This window comes from Apis cerana, linkage group LG4, assembly GCF_029169275.1.
Source record: "Apis cerana isolate GH-2021 linkage group LG4, AcerK_1.0, whole genome shotgun sequence".
In the NCBI taxonomy this organism is placed as follows: Eukaryota; Metazoa; Arthropoda; class Insecta; order Hymenoptera; family Apidae; genus Apis; species Apis cerana.
This window is the reverse complement of record NC_083855.1, coordinates 8,920,450-8,935,729: the sequence shown is the minus strand read 5'-3', so window position 1 is coordinate 8,935,729 and position 15,280 is coordinate 8,920,450. Positions and strand designations below refer to the sequence as shown.

The following is a 15,280-nucleotide window of genomic DNA, read 5'->3' as shown; positions in this document are numbered from 1 at the left end:
ATTATACAAATTAGTTACGTGTCTTTAAATTCGCGACAAAATTCAATTCACGGGAGAAAAATCTAAATCTGAAATCTTTGTTCGCATTCTGCCACGTGTGTCTGCCACGTGTCTGGATGGCACGTTTTTCATACGTATTTCTGTGATTCCTGTGATTTATTACGATTAAATTCCTTGCATAATATCCGAGAAGCTTTATTTTCGTGTTGTGGAGATTCTCTGTAAGATTTTGAAATCGATCGACATTCTCGTAATTCCATACACTTTTATCTTGTATTTCAATTTATTTTCGTACATCTACAACTAGTATTTATGTCGCTAAGATTAGTCCAATTTTTGTTTCGATCAAGCCAATATTTTTTTCTTTTTATCAAAGTCAATTTTTTACCGTTACACGTGAATAGTTTATCCCGTAATAAATTGCCTTTTTCTTGGGATTACCGTTTGCAACGTTGCATCATTACACGTACCCTTATCTGAAATCCTTTGTACAATCCATGTTCGAGGGAAACGAGAAGAAGCAACGAAACGGTAATAACTCCTTCCAGATACCAATTCTCTCTCTCTCTTTTCTTTTCTTTTTTTTTTTTTTCAAGAGTACCATATTCGTCAATTTACGTAGACTCGATAAAATAGCCATTCTGTGCACGATCCACAAGCTACGGTATTAACGTTGGATAAAGGTTTGTCGTAACAGTATATTCCCTGGAAAAAATGTGTGCAACGTTTCGCTGATCTACAGCTCTCTCTTCTAACATGATTTAAGGATAATCTCTGTCGTTACAAATTCCAACAGTTTTTTAAATTACGACGTAACGAAATTCAAAATTGAAAATAATTTAAAAGTTACGATAAATAAAGTATTTAAAAAGTCAGAAAATTGTGAAATATACGTATTGTAAATATCTGAATCGAATAATTTGATTCGAGTTAAACTTGTTTTGTTATAAATTATCCAATGCACGAGAGATGTTATAAGATGGATCGATATTCGCCATGTATAGGCGTTCTAAGTAAGTATGATGTATTACAGATGTTTCCATAAAAGATTTCTGGTATATTTTATAAGTCCATTTCAAAGACGTTTCAATAGAGAGACATTGGATGAGATGCTGGAAGTACTTCTCCACTGCCATCAAAGGTATTTTAAAACGCACATATATACGATTCAGATCTGTTTCAAAGGAGGCATTCTTAATAAATACCGTGTTTCAGAGATGATTCTTTTGAACCTGATATTAGGAGATTATATCTTGAAAATTGTATATCGCGAAGAGGAGCATGATTAACAAGACGATATATTTATCATCGAGCAATAATCTAAGAAATGAAATTTTTCTTTAATCTAATCATTTACTTCCCAACATATTTCTTTTCTCAAAAGCCATTTAAAACGATTTAAAATATCTTCATATCTCATTCTGTCTCCATAGTCAGCGTGATAATTAAAATTGTTAACACTTAATAATTTATTATTCAAAGCATATTCGAACACATAATACCAAACGAAATCCACGAAATGAATATTAATCAATTTACAATTACAATTAAAGTAACATTAACCAAAATTTGTTCCAGAGTCTACTTTCTGGAATGGCTGGAAGAAATCGTAGTGGCGCGCTACTTACTTGCTAAGCGCAGGAGGGCAAAGGAGAAAGATCAGTCGATTGTCCGGCAGGCTGGAGCCGTACATAAGGCCGATGCACGAGTCGGATCCGGACAGGCCGTACCTCTTGCAAATGCTTCTCAGCTCGGTCTCCCTGTCCCGGTCGCAACAACCGATCATCACCTCCTTCACGGAGCTCAGGTTCAGGTAACCCTCCTCCAACGTGACGGAGGCGCAGTCGGTCTGCTGCTGGGCGCCGTATTTGGACAACAGGCCGGCCGGAACCGTGTCCTCCGGATTGGCAGTTAGGGAGAACTCCGTGGACGCTGTGCCGCCTAATTGCGCGGTCTTCAACGGGCTCCACGGCGGTTTCTCCCAGACGAAGGTGCCGCAGGCACGATCCACTCGCGCGAAAACCAACGCCGTCCTCGTGGCACCGCTCTCGCAGTCCCAGTGCACCAACGTCGTCCCGTGATGCAACACCTGCCGCGTAAATTTTTCCCCTCGTTACACGTGTTTTATGGAATATGGGTGTCTGAGAAATTTGCGAAGAAAACAGAAAAATATATATATATTTTTAAGATTTTAAGGCGGAGATATACGTATTTAAGCGTAGAGTGTTGTCCTCGAAAGTATTAGAAACTGTGATTATATTCTTAGGGCGGTGTGTACATGTTAAAGTGGAGCTCTCGAGGGTTGTTCTCGAAACTATTAGAAACTGTGATTACATTCCTAGGTTTGAGAGAGAGAAGTTTGGAGAGTTGCTCACCGGAGAATATTTTTCGCCGAGTGGACACTTTAGTGTCGAGTGTTCGAGAATAATTTTCAATGTCCAAATATTAATTTTATTATCGAGATAATCACTCTCGACTCGCACGGTATACAAGAATTAAGGAAAGAAGATAGAGTTACATATTATTTTTGCAATTGTTCATTCTGTAACATCTTAAGTTTAAGTGTGATTAGATAAATTGGATTAATATATAAAAAAAAAAATTGAAAAGGAAAGAGGGAAATAATTAAAGTTTGATTAAATTTTCTAATGCTTGGTTTAATTTATAAAATTTTTTTTTCTTTCTTCTATAGGAAGAACATAGGAGGAAGAGTTGATAAATGCACTTTGACTTTTTTATACGATGCTAGTTTATGATACTTGAATATATGAAATGCACTTGATGTCTGATGTTCTTCCACTGTATCCTTTCTTTTCACGTACGTTTTTCTTTTTTTTTTTTTTATGATTTTACATCAGAAGAGACTCCTCACTTTATACCTATATACTCTGCATGGGTATAAAAATTGCGTGTACATCACATTCTTTCTTAAGATATCTTGTTTTTAACTTGTTTCAAGGATCACGAGGTTTGGCGTAAAGAAAAAGAGATTAAAAAAGAAAAAAAGATAGCGAACACACCAACACATACTTCCACTGTGAATAATTCCTTTCTCCAAATTAAACCCTCTTCCGTTAAATTAAAAGGAATATATCGACCCAGATTATTTTTTTTCTTTCGTTTCTTTCAGATGCTCTTAAAACGAGAACGATCACATTCATAAAGAAGTTAAAATTTACATCAATTGGTTGAGCACAATTAAATGAAAAAGTGGAAATAGAAGAAAAAGAATACATGGCTACTTAAATGTCGAAGAATATCGAAGATATTACGATTGAAGAACATCTTGAAGGGACATTGATTACATGATATTTCTCTTTGAACAATCGTTAAACTCGCACAAAAGACAAAAATTATGTTAATTGTCTCTTTTCATTCTGTATCCATTTAAAATCATCCACTATTTTATACGCGTGTTTCTCGGTTCTTTCGTTAAGACCAGAGGCTAAGACCTTTAGCAAAGAATACGGCTTTGGACAACCGAGATCGAAACCGAGTTTATTGAAGATTAAATGAACATTTGCATGAAACCGTTCCTAACTTGCTTTCCCTTAACCTGTATTGCGCGATGGAATTGTAATCAGAGGCCGATCCCAATATCTAATTGTAAGTTTAAATCGAAAAATATCGGGACGCCGTTTCCCGATATGCAAAGAGGGAGAATAAATGGATAAATCTTTTCCGGATATATCGTTAGACGCATTTATTCATCATTTATTCAGCAAATGTTTGTTTAAATATTTTTATTCCAATTTCGTATCGATAGATGCGAACAGGTGAGAAATTTGATTTTTGATTGTTGACAAAAATTTTTTTATTATAGATGTATAAAATATAAAATTATTGAAAATTATTGGAAATTACTGGATTATAATAAATAATGAAATCAAAATTCGTAATTTATTTCGAAGTAATATTTGTTTTTTTTTCTTTTTAAGAAAATTCATTTTCATACAAATTTTACGAAACATACTCTGATAGCGATGAAAAAAGTACACAATATGGATGTGTATATGCATATAGATTGACAAGCAATTTCGAAAACAAACTTATTTACATATACACCTGTTTCAAATCCCTGTAATATTTTTAAAATACTTCAAATTTCATAAGATTATTAAAAATGTGATGAAGAAACAAAAGAAGAAAAAACTCGACAAGATCATATTTTTTTTTTACCTAATTAACTTTGATCTGATGCAAAAAATTTCAATAAATATTCATCGAAGAAAGAAATCAAAATATCTCCAATTTAAAAATTAAAAATATCAATTTCTTCTCACATTTTATCATCGCATTTTATCTCGGCAATGATATCTCGCGAACGAGAAGTTAATCCTTAAGCCGGTATCTTAAATTATTCATCGAGATTTCATTTAAACCCGTGGAAGAAGAATGAAAGCAGGAAAGATAACCGCGAAAATCTCGCCACGCAATTCCACCGGGTATAATCTCTACGCTATTAAGATCGTTTTTCACCGGGATCGTAATCAGACGCAGTTGCGACGCACCGACTCGCGGGAAAATCGGCATCGGCCACGGCTGTGTTTATAATACGCTGATGGAACTTGTAATGCACTTGGAACAACCAACGTTTATACGGTGGTCGGCCATAAGTGCAATCCAAGCGATCATTTGTAAAAGCGTGGCGAGGAGGGAAGCGTTGAAATTATTTATCTTCATCGTAGGTATGGATAGATTAATCGGCTCCTGGTAGAGTGGTGAAACACTCAACCAGGATGAATGTTATTATGCGATGTCGGCCGTATGGAAAATCGTTCGCCTGCTTCCTCCTAATGGAGTTTCATAGGTGGCGCTTTCGCTTTTATTCGGAATAAAGATGGCCACGAGAGATGACGGTTTAAGAGACACTCGTTTTAACACGCTTAACGCGTACCTGTTTCGATGTGTTTAATTGTCGTATTAACACGTGTAATAATTTATTCATCAGAATTCAAGCTTGATTTCTGGACTATATTTTTTTTTTCCCAATGAAGAGTAAAGTGAATTTAGAAATTGATTTAATTCAAAATTCAAAGAGTATTTAAATAATAATACGACGAGAAAGTTATTACGTAAGAGAGATACAAAAAGATGAGGGGATAATTACTGAATTATTCCATCGTTTTTTCTTCTTTTGATAAGATTTTATAGAATGAAATTTTATAATGGATTCTTCGTTTGAATTCTCTCTTCGTTTTCTTTTCTAGAATTTACAAGTTTTCCTCTTTGATTACGAAATTATCGATTCTTTGTTTTCGAGATTTCTACAAGTAAATAATTGAGAAAAAGACGTTTCGGACGAGTGACCCGGTTCCGCTCTCTAACTTCTTCTTCCACTTTTAATCCTTTTCATTTCTTACTTGCCGCATGATCTCCGACTCTCTCGCTCTCTCTCTCTCTCTCTCTTTCTTTCTCGCGAATTTCCACGAAGTGTATCTGAGCTAGCACGGTAAAGTCAATCCCTTTGAAATCCTTTTGAAACGCAGGAAAACCGCGCTGACGACGTCTTTTATTTTGGCCCTGCACCACGTCCAGTAACTACAAAGTAGCTGGACGTTGGAATATTAATATTTCGAAATCGTCTGTAAGAGGGTAAGGTCTCGGTTGTGTGCTCTTCTTTTCAAGCTTTATATACCACGGTGGTTGCATACACATGTGGCGTGCATAAATGGCCGGAATTTTAGAATCGTTCCCATTCTAATGAATCGTGTTTTATTTAATGGATATCCTTGCTTAGAAATTTTCTTTTGTGAACTTTAATATTTTTGAATATCGTATCGACGAGGAGTATGAAAATTTTAATATATTACTGATCGTTCTGATTATGTATATATATATAAATCATTATTCTATTTAATGTAAAATTTTTCTTAATTTTTGTTAATTCGAAGATGACAAGTGGTCGTGGATTAAATCCATGTTTCATCCGAAAATAGGTCATCACGATCCTTTGTATCATATCCCTTTACCAGTAGTAATTTTACATTATCCCAAGCAAACAAAGTTCCATTAAATAATAATTTTATTTTCTACTGGATTCCACGTTTGTGTCGCAGATATATATATATAAACACAAATACACAGATACACAATTAACGATAACAAACAAATTCTCTATTATCTAGAAAAATTACTCCTTCGCAATAAAAGAAATATACTTCGTGATACTTTGTGTGTTGTGCAAAATATACATCACAAACTAGCAATTCAAATCACAAAATGCAGAAAAACAATTATTATGCATTACAGGTAAAAAGGAATATTTCTAAAAAACGCACAACTAACGTAGTAATCGGAAATCGAATTAGTGATCGCATTTTATTATCGCTACACTTTTTATCATGCGAATCACACGATGCACACAAGGGGGACAGAAAGGGAAGAAGGGAGGAAGAAGGGGAGGGAGACAAATTACACGGCATCGGTAACGAGAGCGTATAAATTGCATGTTTACCTGCAATAGATGCAGATCCATTCCTGTGTGGGGTGCGGCGACAGGAAATAAGGCGACCCCATGGTCGATCGTGATTGGCTGTACCGGTTTGTAGGAATCGAGATCGAAATGATAGTCGTTCTCGTCGCATTCCTCGGCCATGTAAGTCTGCTCAATTGCAGTGGTGTGAATGCTCAGAGTGCGATGGAGCGAACCAGTTGTCGCGTCTCTGCCTCGAGCATGTTGATGCTGCGTATACCGTAAAATATCGTAAATTTCACTCGAGGATCTCGAATTATTTTTCCGCCATTCAATGTAAGAATTTCGATACAAGTGTGCGTACCGAATCATTTGTGGCATCGAATGTTTCAAGGGAATGTTCCTTTGATATGATAAATTTTCCTTTTTTATCGGATATTACAATTGTATCATACACTGCGATTGACAAGGAGCGGTCGTAAAATTTTAATCTCTTTCTTATAGCTACTTTCTTAACAATAAAGCAAAAATAAAGGAAACGGAGGAGCCAATAACTGGTAATAAAAGAAAGTGGCTCTAAAAGAACCATAAATCTCAACGATAGAAAGTAGAATATATTCAATTACTTTTGTTAAAATTTGTAAAGTGAAATATTAACAAAATTATATGTTTTTTATTCAAATTTCTATCAGTGGAAATATTCGATACGTGTTTCGGATATTCTTATTTAACACAGAGTGCTTATTGCTAGAATTAAAGAATTAATCGCCGATATCAATTTTACCTTATGAAATTCGCCGATTTTCTCGAGGACAGAACCCGTGTCACGGATCGGAGTGTTCTCTATTTTCCTCAAAGAACTATTCCTCGTGTTCCATTCCGTGGATGATTCCGTGCTAGTGTCGATAGCGATCTTCGTGGTTTGCCCCGAGGATGACACGTTTTCGGACTCGACATCCTTGCTGCTTCTGCGTGGTGATTCGCGGTTGTCCTTGCATTCTGCGTACTGAGACTGGATGGAAAAATTTATTGTTATTTGTCTCTCCTTGCGAAATTTTAATCGATCATACGAAAATCAAATCGATCAATTCCACTTGTATTTTCTTTATAAAAAAAAAAAAATTGAAAATCATATATCGCTAAAGAATTTTTCAAAATTGATTGGTTCAGCTCCTATTACTACGACGTTGAAAGATGGATTGAAATAAAAATCAATTTATCAATTAAAAGAATTTTTCTTCTGAAATATTCCGCGAAATTTTATACAATCGCTTGTACAAATTTTGCAAATGATGAACTTTCTTATCTATGCATCCGAGATATCTGATGTTCAGACAAATCAAAGGTTACTCGAGCTATAAATCTTCCAGTAGTGATTCAAGACTGATATGGCGCGCATATTTTCGGCCCTATCGTATATCGTGCAAAGTGATCCAAGTTTTTTGTTCTACTTTTTAATCGTATTATAAATTGTAATTTCTTTTAATTTGTTTTTAATATCGCTTTCATAAATGTTACGTGTATGTAAAAGCAATATACGTGCGGTGACTCGAGAAAGGATATTTTTGCGTAGATAAACGTGTACACGCGAGTATACTCTTTGTCAAACGTCGATCAAAATTTCATCAATTTGACCCATTAAAGTCCACTGTTCTATTAGTAGGCCACCACCTACCGATACAAGGTTTATACGTTGAATTTCGTCGAAAGGTATTTAGCTCGCGAATAGATGAATTCTATTCGATAGAAATTTTCGAAAGTGACAGAATTTGGAAGTGTTCCGTTGAAAGTTACGTTTTTATTTTTAACGCGATCGGAAAATTGATTTCGCGAGGAATTAAATTTAAACGATAATTATTGCAAATAATAATTATATAAAGTTATATTTAGTTTCTATTTTGTCTTTGATTAAAAGCTTTGAAAATTTTAATTCAATGTACTTATTACAATGTTAGAGTTGGATAGAAATTGTTTGATTTTTTTTCTTTTTTAACTTTTCCGTGAAAAAGAGAATCGCGATATTTGTCCAATAATATTAATTTGCTTTTATAAAGGATAAAAAATCCTATTCAATTTCATTCTTTCAGAATTTTTTTACAAAAAAATTGCTTTAAGTAAAAGTATAAATATATGGAGACATTACGTATTTTCTATTTAATTCTAGGGAATTGGTATCTGGCCACCAGCCAAAGATACTCGACGTAAAAGAAACTTCTTTAACATAGAAACGCGAGTTTCTTCAATTAATCAGAGGATATTAATCAGAGAAATAATCTTTAAAAAAAAAAAACAAAATTTATTTTATTCTATTTCTTTCTATTTTTATATTCGATTGATACATAGTGATAAATATTTTATAAATAAAAAGTAATCATAATGACGTAGATAAGATATATTATCACATCTTCAAAGAATATTTAAAAAATATTTGGAGAAAGTATTTTAAGAAATGTTATTTCGAAAATTCGATAAAATAATTTCCATTCTAAAATATTATTCCAATATTTTTCTATGCCTTTACGAATATAATATTATAATTATATAATAAAACCTTTTAAAACTATTTTTTCATTATAATTTTATGATATGCGAAATCAAAAAGAATATTTCAAATAAATGTTATTAAGTTTGATAATAGCTATTCAAATAAAAAGTAATCGTTCTAGAAAAACTTTCTCCATTTAATTTGAAAGAAAAACTGTAATATTTTCAGAGAAAACATCTTGGGATATTTCATTTTACAATAATAATTCGATACTAATATTATGAATGTATTTTATAAAATTATAAATTATACACTTTAATCAATTTGAACGAATTTTTATAAAATCATGCTTCATACGTAAATTTATAAAATATAATATATAAATTTTACGAGACTGAATACAAATATGAGCGCAAATGTTTCAATAATATATGATGCGATCGACAATAATTTTCAAAAATAATAAATAAGATAATCTTGTTTACATATTACATATGCGTGTTTAATAATGTGCTTAAAAATAACGTAATTAGAGCAAAAATTGATTTGGTCCTCAGCGAATCATTTTGCTTCAAAACGAAATTGAAGATGAAGATTATAAAAAAATTTCATTCACGTGTGATAATTTTGAATTTCGTACGTGATGAATTATGTATAAAAATAATTACTTTGTTTACGTGTTTTGCCCAAACTTAATCATCTTGCAATTCTGACCTCCTAAAGATAAATTCTGGATAAACGTCTCGAGTTATTGCTGACGTCGATACACGATAATAGCTATTGTACACAATTTAATAGATGCAAATTCCCGATTGAAATGCTTAGCATAAGATCGAAATTCATCGATTCATCTCCTTCACATTTGGAATTAAGATAAATCCAATCAAAAGGTGTATTCTATTTATATTTGAACGATAAAATTATTGAATTATCGAGGCACGAAGGAGAAAGGAATCTAAAAAAAAAAAAAGAAAATAATAAAATCTCAAGGGAACGCAAACAATGCGTGAAAAACGTTAACAAAACCCAAATTCGTCAGCAGAATTATGGCACGTACTTGGAAGGTGGATATCTTGCAATATCTCCTAGACCCTTTAGATTTACAACTCTTGTTCGGTATCCTTTCGAGTTGACAAAGCTCTTTGTCGAAAGAATTAAGGTTCTCGTTGAAACTGAGAATCCAGCTTCTTAGACTTGGTTCTTGTCACGATCAATTTTACGATGTTTACGTAACGACGAGTAGATACATTTTGTCAAGATAAATGACATTTGCTGTGACTATATCGAGAAAAAGTTCTTCCACTTAAATCCAGTTTTATATTTAATCCAAAATTAATGTACAATATAATTATTATATGATAAAAAGAAGTAATAATTCTACACAATTTTTTTTTTAATTTTAATCTTCAAAAGAGCTGCTAATAAAAACTTTTACTCTTGTCTTATTATATGTATATATATATAAATAAAAAAATAAAATCAAATCTCTTTAATTAATTTGATCTCATTTTTAGCGAGATGGTTAATAACTGATGTTCACATTATTTACTCGAAATAAAAATAAAATCTCGTTTATTTCAAACTTTCATATCTCACGAATCAGTCGTGGCAATAATCGTAAACGGTCACGATTGTTGCGATCTCTAAAAGAAGATCTCTCTTTTTTTTCTTAAAACGTTCCTCGTCATTTTTTCACAAAGAATTGCTCGCTCACGAAAAGGATCTTCTTAACGCTTGGCGAATACGCCTTGGCCAAGCTTTATTTCGGTTTGAACGTAAGAAAAAGAGCATCGCGAACAGCGGGTCAATGGCTCGAATTAGAACATTGTCTCACTTGTCACAAAGACAACCCGTATTTTTACGCGCTGTGGATATATTCGAAATAAAACGCGTTTTATTGTTTTAAAATAAAACAGGGGAGACCGCCTTTATCGTTGGACGAATTTATCAACGTTTTCGTTTTAACTGCTTTGTGGCTTTCGTGCGTCTTAACAGTCGAAATTTCCAAACGAGTTCTCTTATATACCATGATAGCATATCGAGCCATTCGTATTTATGAATTATGCAAACCGTAAATATCAATCAGAATTGATATATTTGCATAATTCGAGGAATGATTGTTGATATATAACGATCGATTATGCCACGTTCACAGTATTTTAAATCAAAACGAAGTTATGAATCAGAATTATTTCAATCGTGATATATTTATTTTACAATGCAATAAAGATAAAATATTTCTAAAAAAAGAGTAATAAAGATAATTGTTCGTTGAACGAAATTTGGACGAAAAATTAAATATATTTTGCGTTTAAAAATTTTTTTATTTCGTGTAAAAAAAAAAACGAGAAAGGAACGCGGATGAAAAATTTAGGGGTTGATTTTACTTTTACGCTCGAAATAATTTTTTATCGGGGAAAAAATCGTTCTTTCATGTTTCACTATGCTCTAAATACATTCAAAGTTTCTTTGAAATCGGAATTTTTCGAATTGAACAACTTTTCTCGTAAATTTCGACCGAGGGGGAATTATGACAGATGAAGATTTCCCATCGATATCGTTCACACATTCAGGAAGGTAATCATTTCACGTTCGTTATAACGTTTTATTATACGTTTCTTTGTACGAAATATTAATTAACGATATCACGATATTATACGTTCTGTAAAAAAAACTGTATTCCTTCCTCTCAACTATATATTTTTTATTTAAAATACAAAGGATTTTAATCTTATTAATTTGTCACGGGTCGAAATATTTCTTTCGGTGGATCTGTTACACTGCCCTCCAACGCTGTGATAAATTATACGTACTCGTACTCCTTACAATATAAGTCCAAACTAAATCATTCTTAAGATAAATTACATGTTGTGTAAAAATGTATCTTATTTTTAAATGCGCGCAAATTTTTTTAAAACTTTTCAAAAGAATCATTTTTCAAAAGAAACTTTTTATTCGATTCGCTACTTACATCGAGCACAGAAAGAACGATATACATATTATACGATATTGTTTGTTGCACATGTATATACGTACCTATAATTATTATTATTATTTTTTCAGTAATTAATGCGGCCAGCAAAGATGTATGCAGCTAAAAAGAAAAAAAACTTAAACAAGTCCGTCTTAATTACGTGAATATTACGTATGTTAAAATATTCAACGAAGTCTGAATCACGAAGTGTGGATCTTTCAGGCCGACGATCGTTAGCGACAAGAGCAAGTAGTTTCCGCCGGCCTACAACCATCGTTGCTGCTGGAGGCCGATAGAAACCCCTAACCTTATCGCTACGTTCCTTCTCTTCCCCTTTTTTCCTTTTCCTTCACGACTCCATCTTCGTAAAAAGTGAATCACAATAGAAAACACGATCTCGTGCTTTTATTATATATGTGTATAATTAAGCGATTAATTAAAATTCTGGGGGGACGTAGGTTGAATAAATTGAATAAATAATTGATATTATTATGCGTTAATTGACGAATTGTGTATCAATCGATGAATAATCAATAAGTAGAAAATGTATGTTTATATTTTTATTATGTAAATATATACGTTATAGAGTGAAATATTTATTCTGAAAATTGATTAATCATTTTATTATTGTTTGTTGATGGCAGTAGAAGAGTAACGGAAAAAAAAGTAGAATTATAACCTACAATGAGTGTATTATATTCGAAAAGTAGGTGTAATACACCAAGCCAATAATACTGAAATTCTTTCGTTCCGTGCAGTCACTCTGTTCTTTGTCCAGCATCGAGTCTTTCCAAATACTCGTGCCAAACGAACGAAACCGTACAGCATAAAGACCATTGTGTCGCCTGTTTTTTTCAACCAACTCACGAAAAAAACCATGCGGTACAAAAGAGTCAAAGTAATATCTTTGACATTGCTTGATCACTTGTGCAAATCCTTTGAACGTTTCTCTGATGCGAAACATTACTTCAGATTGACTTACAATACATATATAACTTTAAATTCTAATTATGTAAATTTACCAATTCATAGAGTTATTTGTCGTTCAATTATTATTATTATTGTTATTGTCTATTCGCTTGTTCAAAATTCATCGTTACAGATGAGTAGCTTTGCTACAAGAATTATTCATACATCGAAGACTTTATGGTAGAATCGTGCTAAATTCTCACTTCGCTGATTCTGAATAACGTGATTGTACGTGTTCTGTTTAACAATAAAATTCGGTTTGCACGATTTGAAAAAATATTTTCGTAACGAATGCCTTCTTCATCTCTTATCGATTAAATTTTATCTATTTTATCATAAATATTATCAATAGAAACTGCATCCTACTCGAAATTATCCCAATTGCAGCATCGTTCTCGACGAGCACTTTCACTTTCTTCACTCGAAATTAAACGCACCAATACCAATTTTCCTTATTCACAAATTCGTTGAAGAGATTCAATGCGAGCAACGATAATCATTAAATGGACTTAAAGATAAAGATGTACACGTACAAACAAAATATTAAAACTTCGTTAAAGAGACATCTTTTTAGAATCATACGAATGCAATACGTCCCGATTGCTTGATAATTCCGAAACATTTCAACAGAGATTTCTCAGTTTCTAGCCGTTTGATCAAAATCAAAGACCAAAATCCGAGAAATATGGCGAAAAGAACTCTCATTCTTCGGTTTCATCGGTATCGTTTTTGTTTTTTCGCCCCAAAATGGTGAAACGAAAAGAAAGGGTTGCTTAATTTGAGTATTTCTCTCTTTCTCTTTCTTTTCTTCCTTTCTTCTCTTTCTTCTCCCCTCCCCCCACGAGCAACCTTTGCCCCCGTTCGTGTATTCCACGGTTCGACGCTTCCGGCAGGATACGTACGGATTTTATTCGAGGAAGTTCCTTGGCCGGCCGCCAAATCGCACGTGTAACCTCGCCGTGAAATCATTCGATCTCCATGGATCGTCCCCTCCCTCTTTTTCTCTCCGAGTTCCTCGATGTATTTGAACAGGGAGAACGATCCAACAACTCGCGCATCATCGATGCTCTTCTTTTTCCTTCTTTATTTTTTTCTTGCCAAAAAATTGTTGATAATTTTATCATTATATTTCCTTTGAAGAGATATAAAGCTAATTGTGAGAAAGATATATATATATATATAGGTTTTTATGGGTTTGAAAAGGAGGAGGAGAAGAATATAACGATATTAAAAATGATAATCTTCTTCCTTTTTTTTGAAAATATGATAATTATGAGGAAGATACTTGGAATTAGTTCTGGAAGGGAAGGGGGGAGAAAGGGGGAGAGATAGTTGTGAAGATAAGTGGTTCAGACAGTTGGGTTGAATACAGATATCGCGTGATATGGGGCTTAGAATTGACTTAGGTTGAAACACAGTTTGATCTAGAACGGAATCGGAACTGGGATGGAACCGAGTTTGAATTGGAACAGAATTGAGCTAGGTCCAATACCGAACTGGTATTGAATTGGTGCTGAATTGATATTGGACTGATACTGATCTGTTTGGGGAAATGTATTGGGATTTGAAGCTTTTTTTTTTCTTTTCCTTTTTTTCTCTTTCTCGCAGCAGAAACTAGTAGGAGAAGTTAAGAGAAATACTTGATAGATGCTGTAAAGACGACGTTACTTAATGGAAAGCAATTTTACAGTAATCTCCAATAATTTACTTTGTTTATCATTTTATCGCGTTTTTCGTTTTATTTTTATAAAAAAAAAAAAAAAAGATAAAAATTTGCTGCGCGAATCACTCTTTTCTTAAAACAATAAATTCGATAAAAACGCGGAAACCGACAATTATCGGACGAACACGTTTTCGCGTTTTTTTTTCTTTTTTTTTTCTAAAACGGGTCAGATATTGAATATTGGAAAACTACATACACAAGATAACATTCGAAAAATTTGTTCATTTTCCTGTTTATTTTACCATTTATATTTTGTGGGTGATATCTATTTTCGACGTTAAAAATATTATAAAAGGAGGAAAAAAAAATTGTCGATGACCTCGATCGTTTAATTGGCTTGGAAATAATTGTTCGAAAAAATCGATCCTTCGAAATTTTCAATAATTTTTAGAGTTCTGAATTATATAACACTATTATTATATATTTTCCTTTTTAGCTTAATACGTCCACCGATAATTTTTCATCCTCTCCTACTCGTTACTTTAATTATTCTTGTTAAATAAAATTTTTCAAAAATTGTAGATTGTTTCTATAAATAAAATGTAAGCGATTTATCTTCGAGAAACGTCTCTAATTATCTGTTCCAATCCGAGCATAAATCCGTGATTGTGTAATCACAAGATTTTATTTGCTACGCAAGTTCTGAAAATAGAACGGAAACAGTCGAATTATAGCGCGAAGATAGAAATATCTATTGCTAAATATATACTATCG

At 33.0% G+C, this 15,280-nt stretch overlaps 1 protein-coding gene and 1 long non-coding RNA gene across 9 annotated transcripts in view; one reads left to right on the top strand and one right to left on the bottom strand.

The window, feature by feature from the left end:
* The window catches only part of LOC107999048 (1-phosphatidylinositol 4,5-bisphosphate phosphodiesterase epsilon-1), a 104,793-nt gene that overhangs the window by 17,502 nt on the left and 72,011 nt on the right, over positions 1–15,280 (bottom strand). For all 8 annotated transcript variants that reach the window (XM_017058691.3, XM_062073979.1, XM_017058689.3 and 5 more), the window contains 3 exons: positions 7,200–7,427; positions 6,458–6,685; positions 1,629–2,089 (listed from right to left, as the gene is read on the bottom strand). In XM_017058691.3, coding sequence (XP_016914180.1) covers positions 1,629–2,089; positions 6,458–6,685; positions 7,200–7,427 — 917 coding nt within the window. The remainder of the gene's footprint in view (positions 1–1,628; positions 2,090–6,457; positions 6,686–7,199; positions 7,428–15,280) is intronic.
* On the top strand, positions 11,364–15,123 carry LOC133666030 (uncharacterized). Its single transcript, XR_009829551.1, has 2 exons — positions 11,364–11,477; positions 11,964–15,123. It is a non-coding gene; the product is annotated as an uncharacterized LOC133666030 (long non-coding RNA).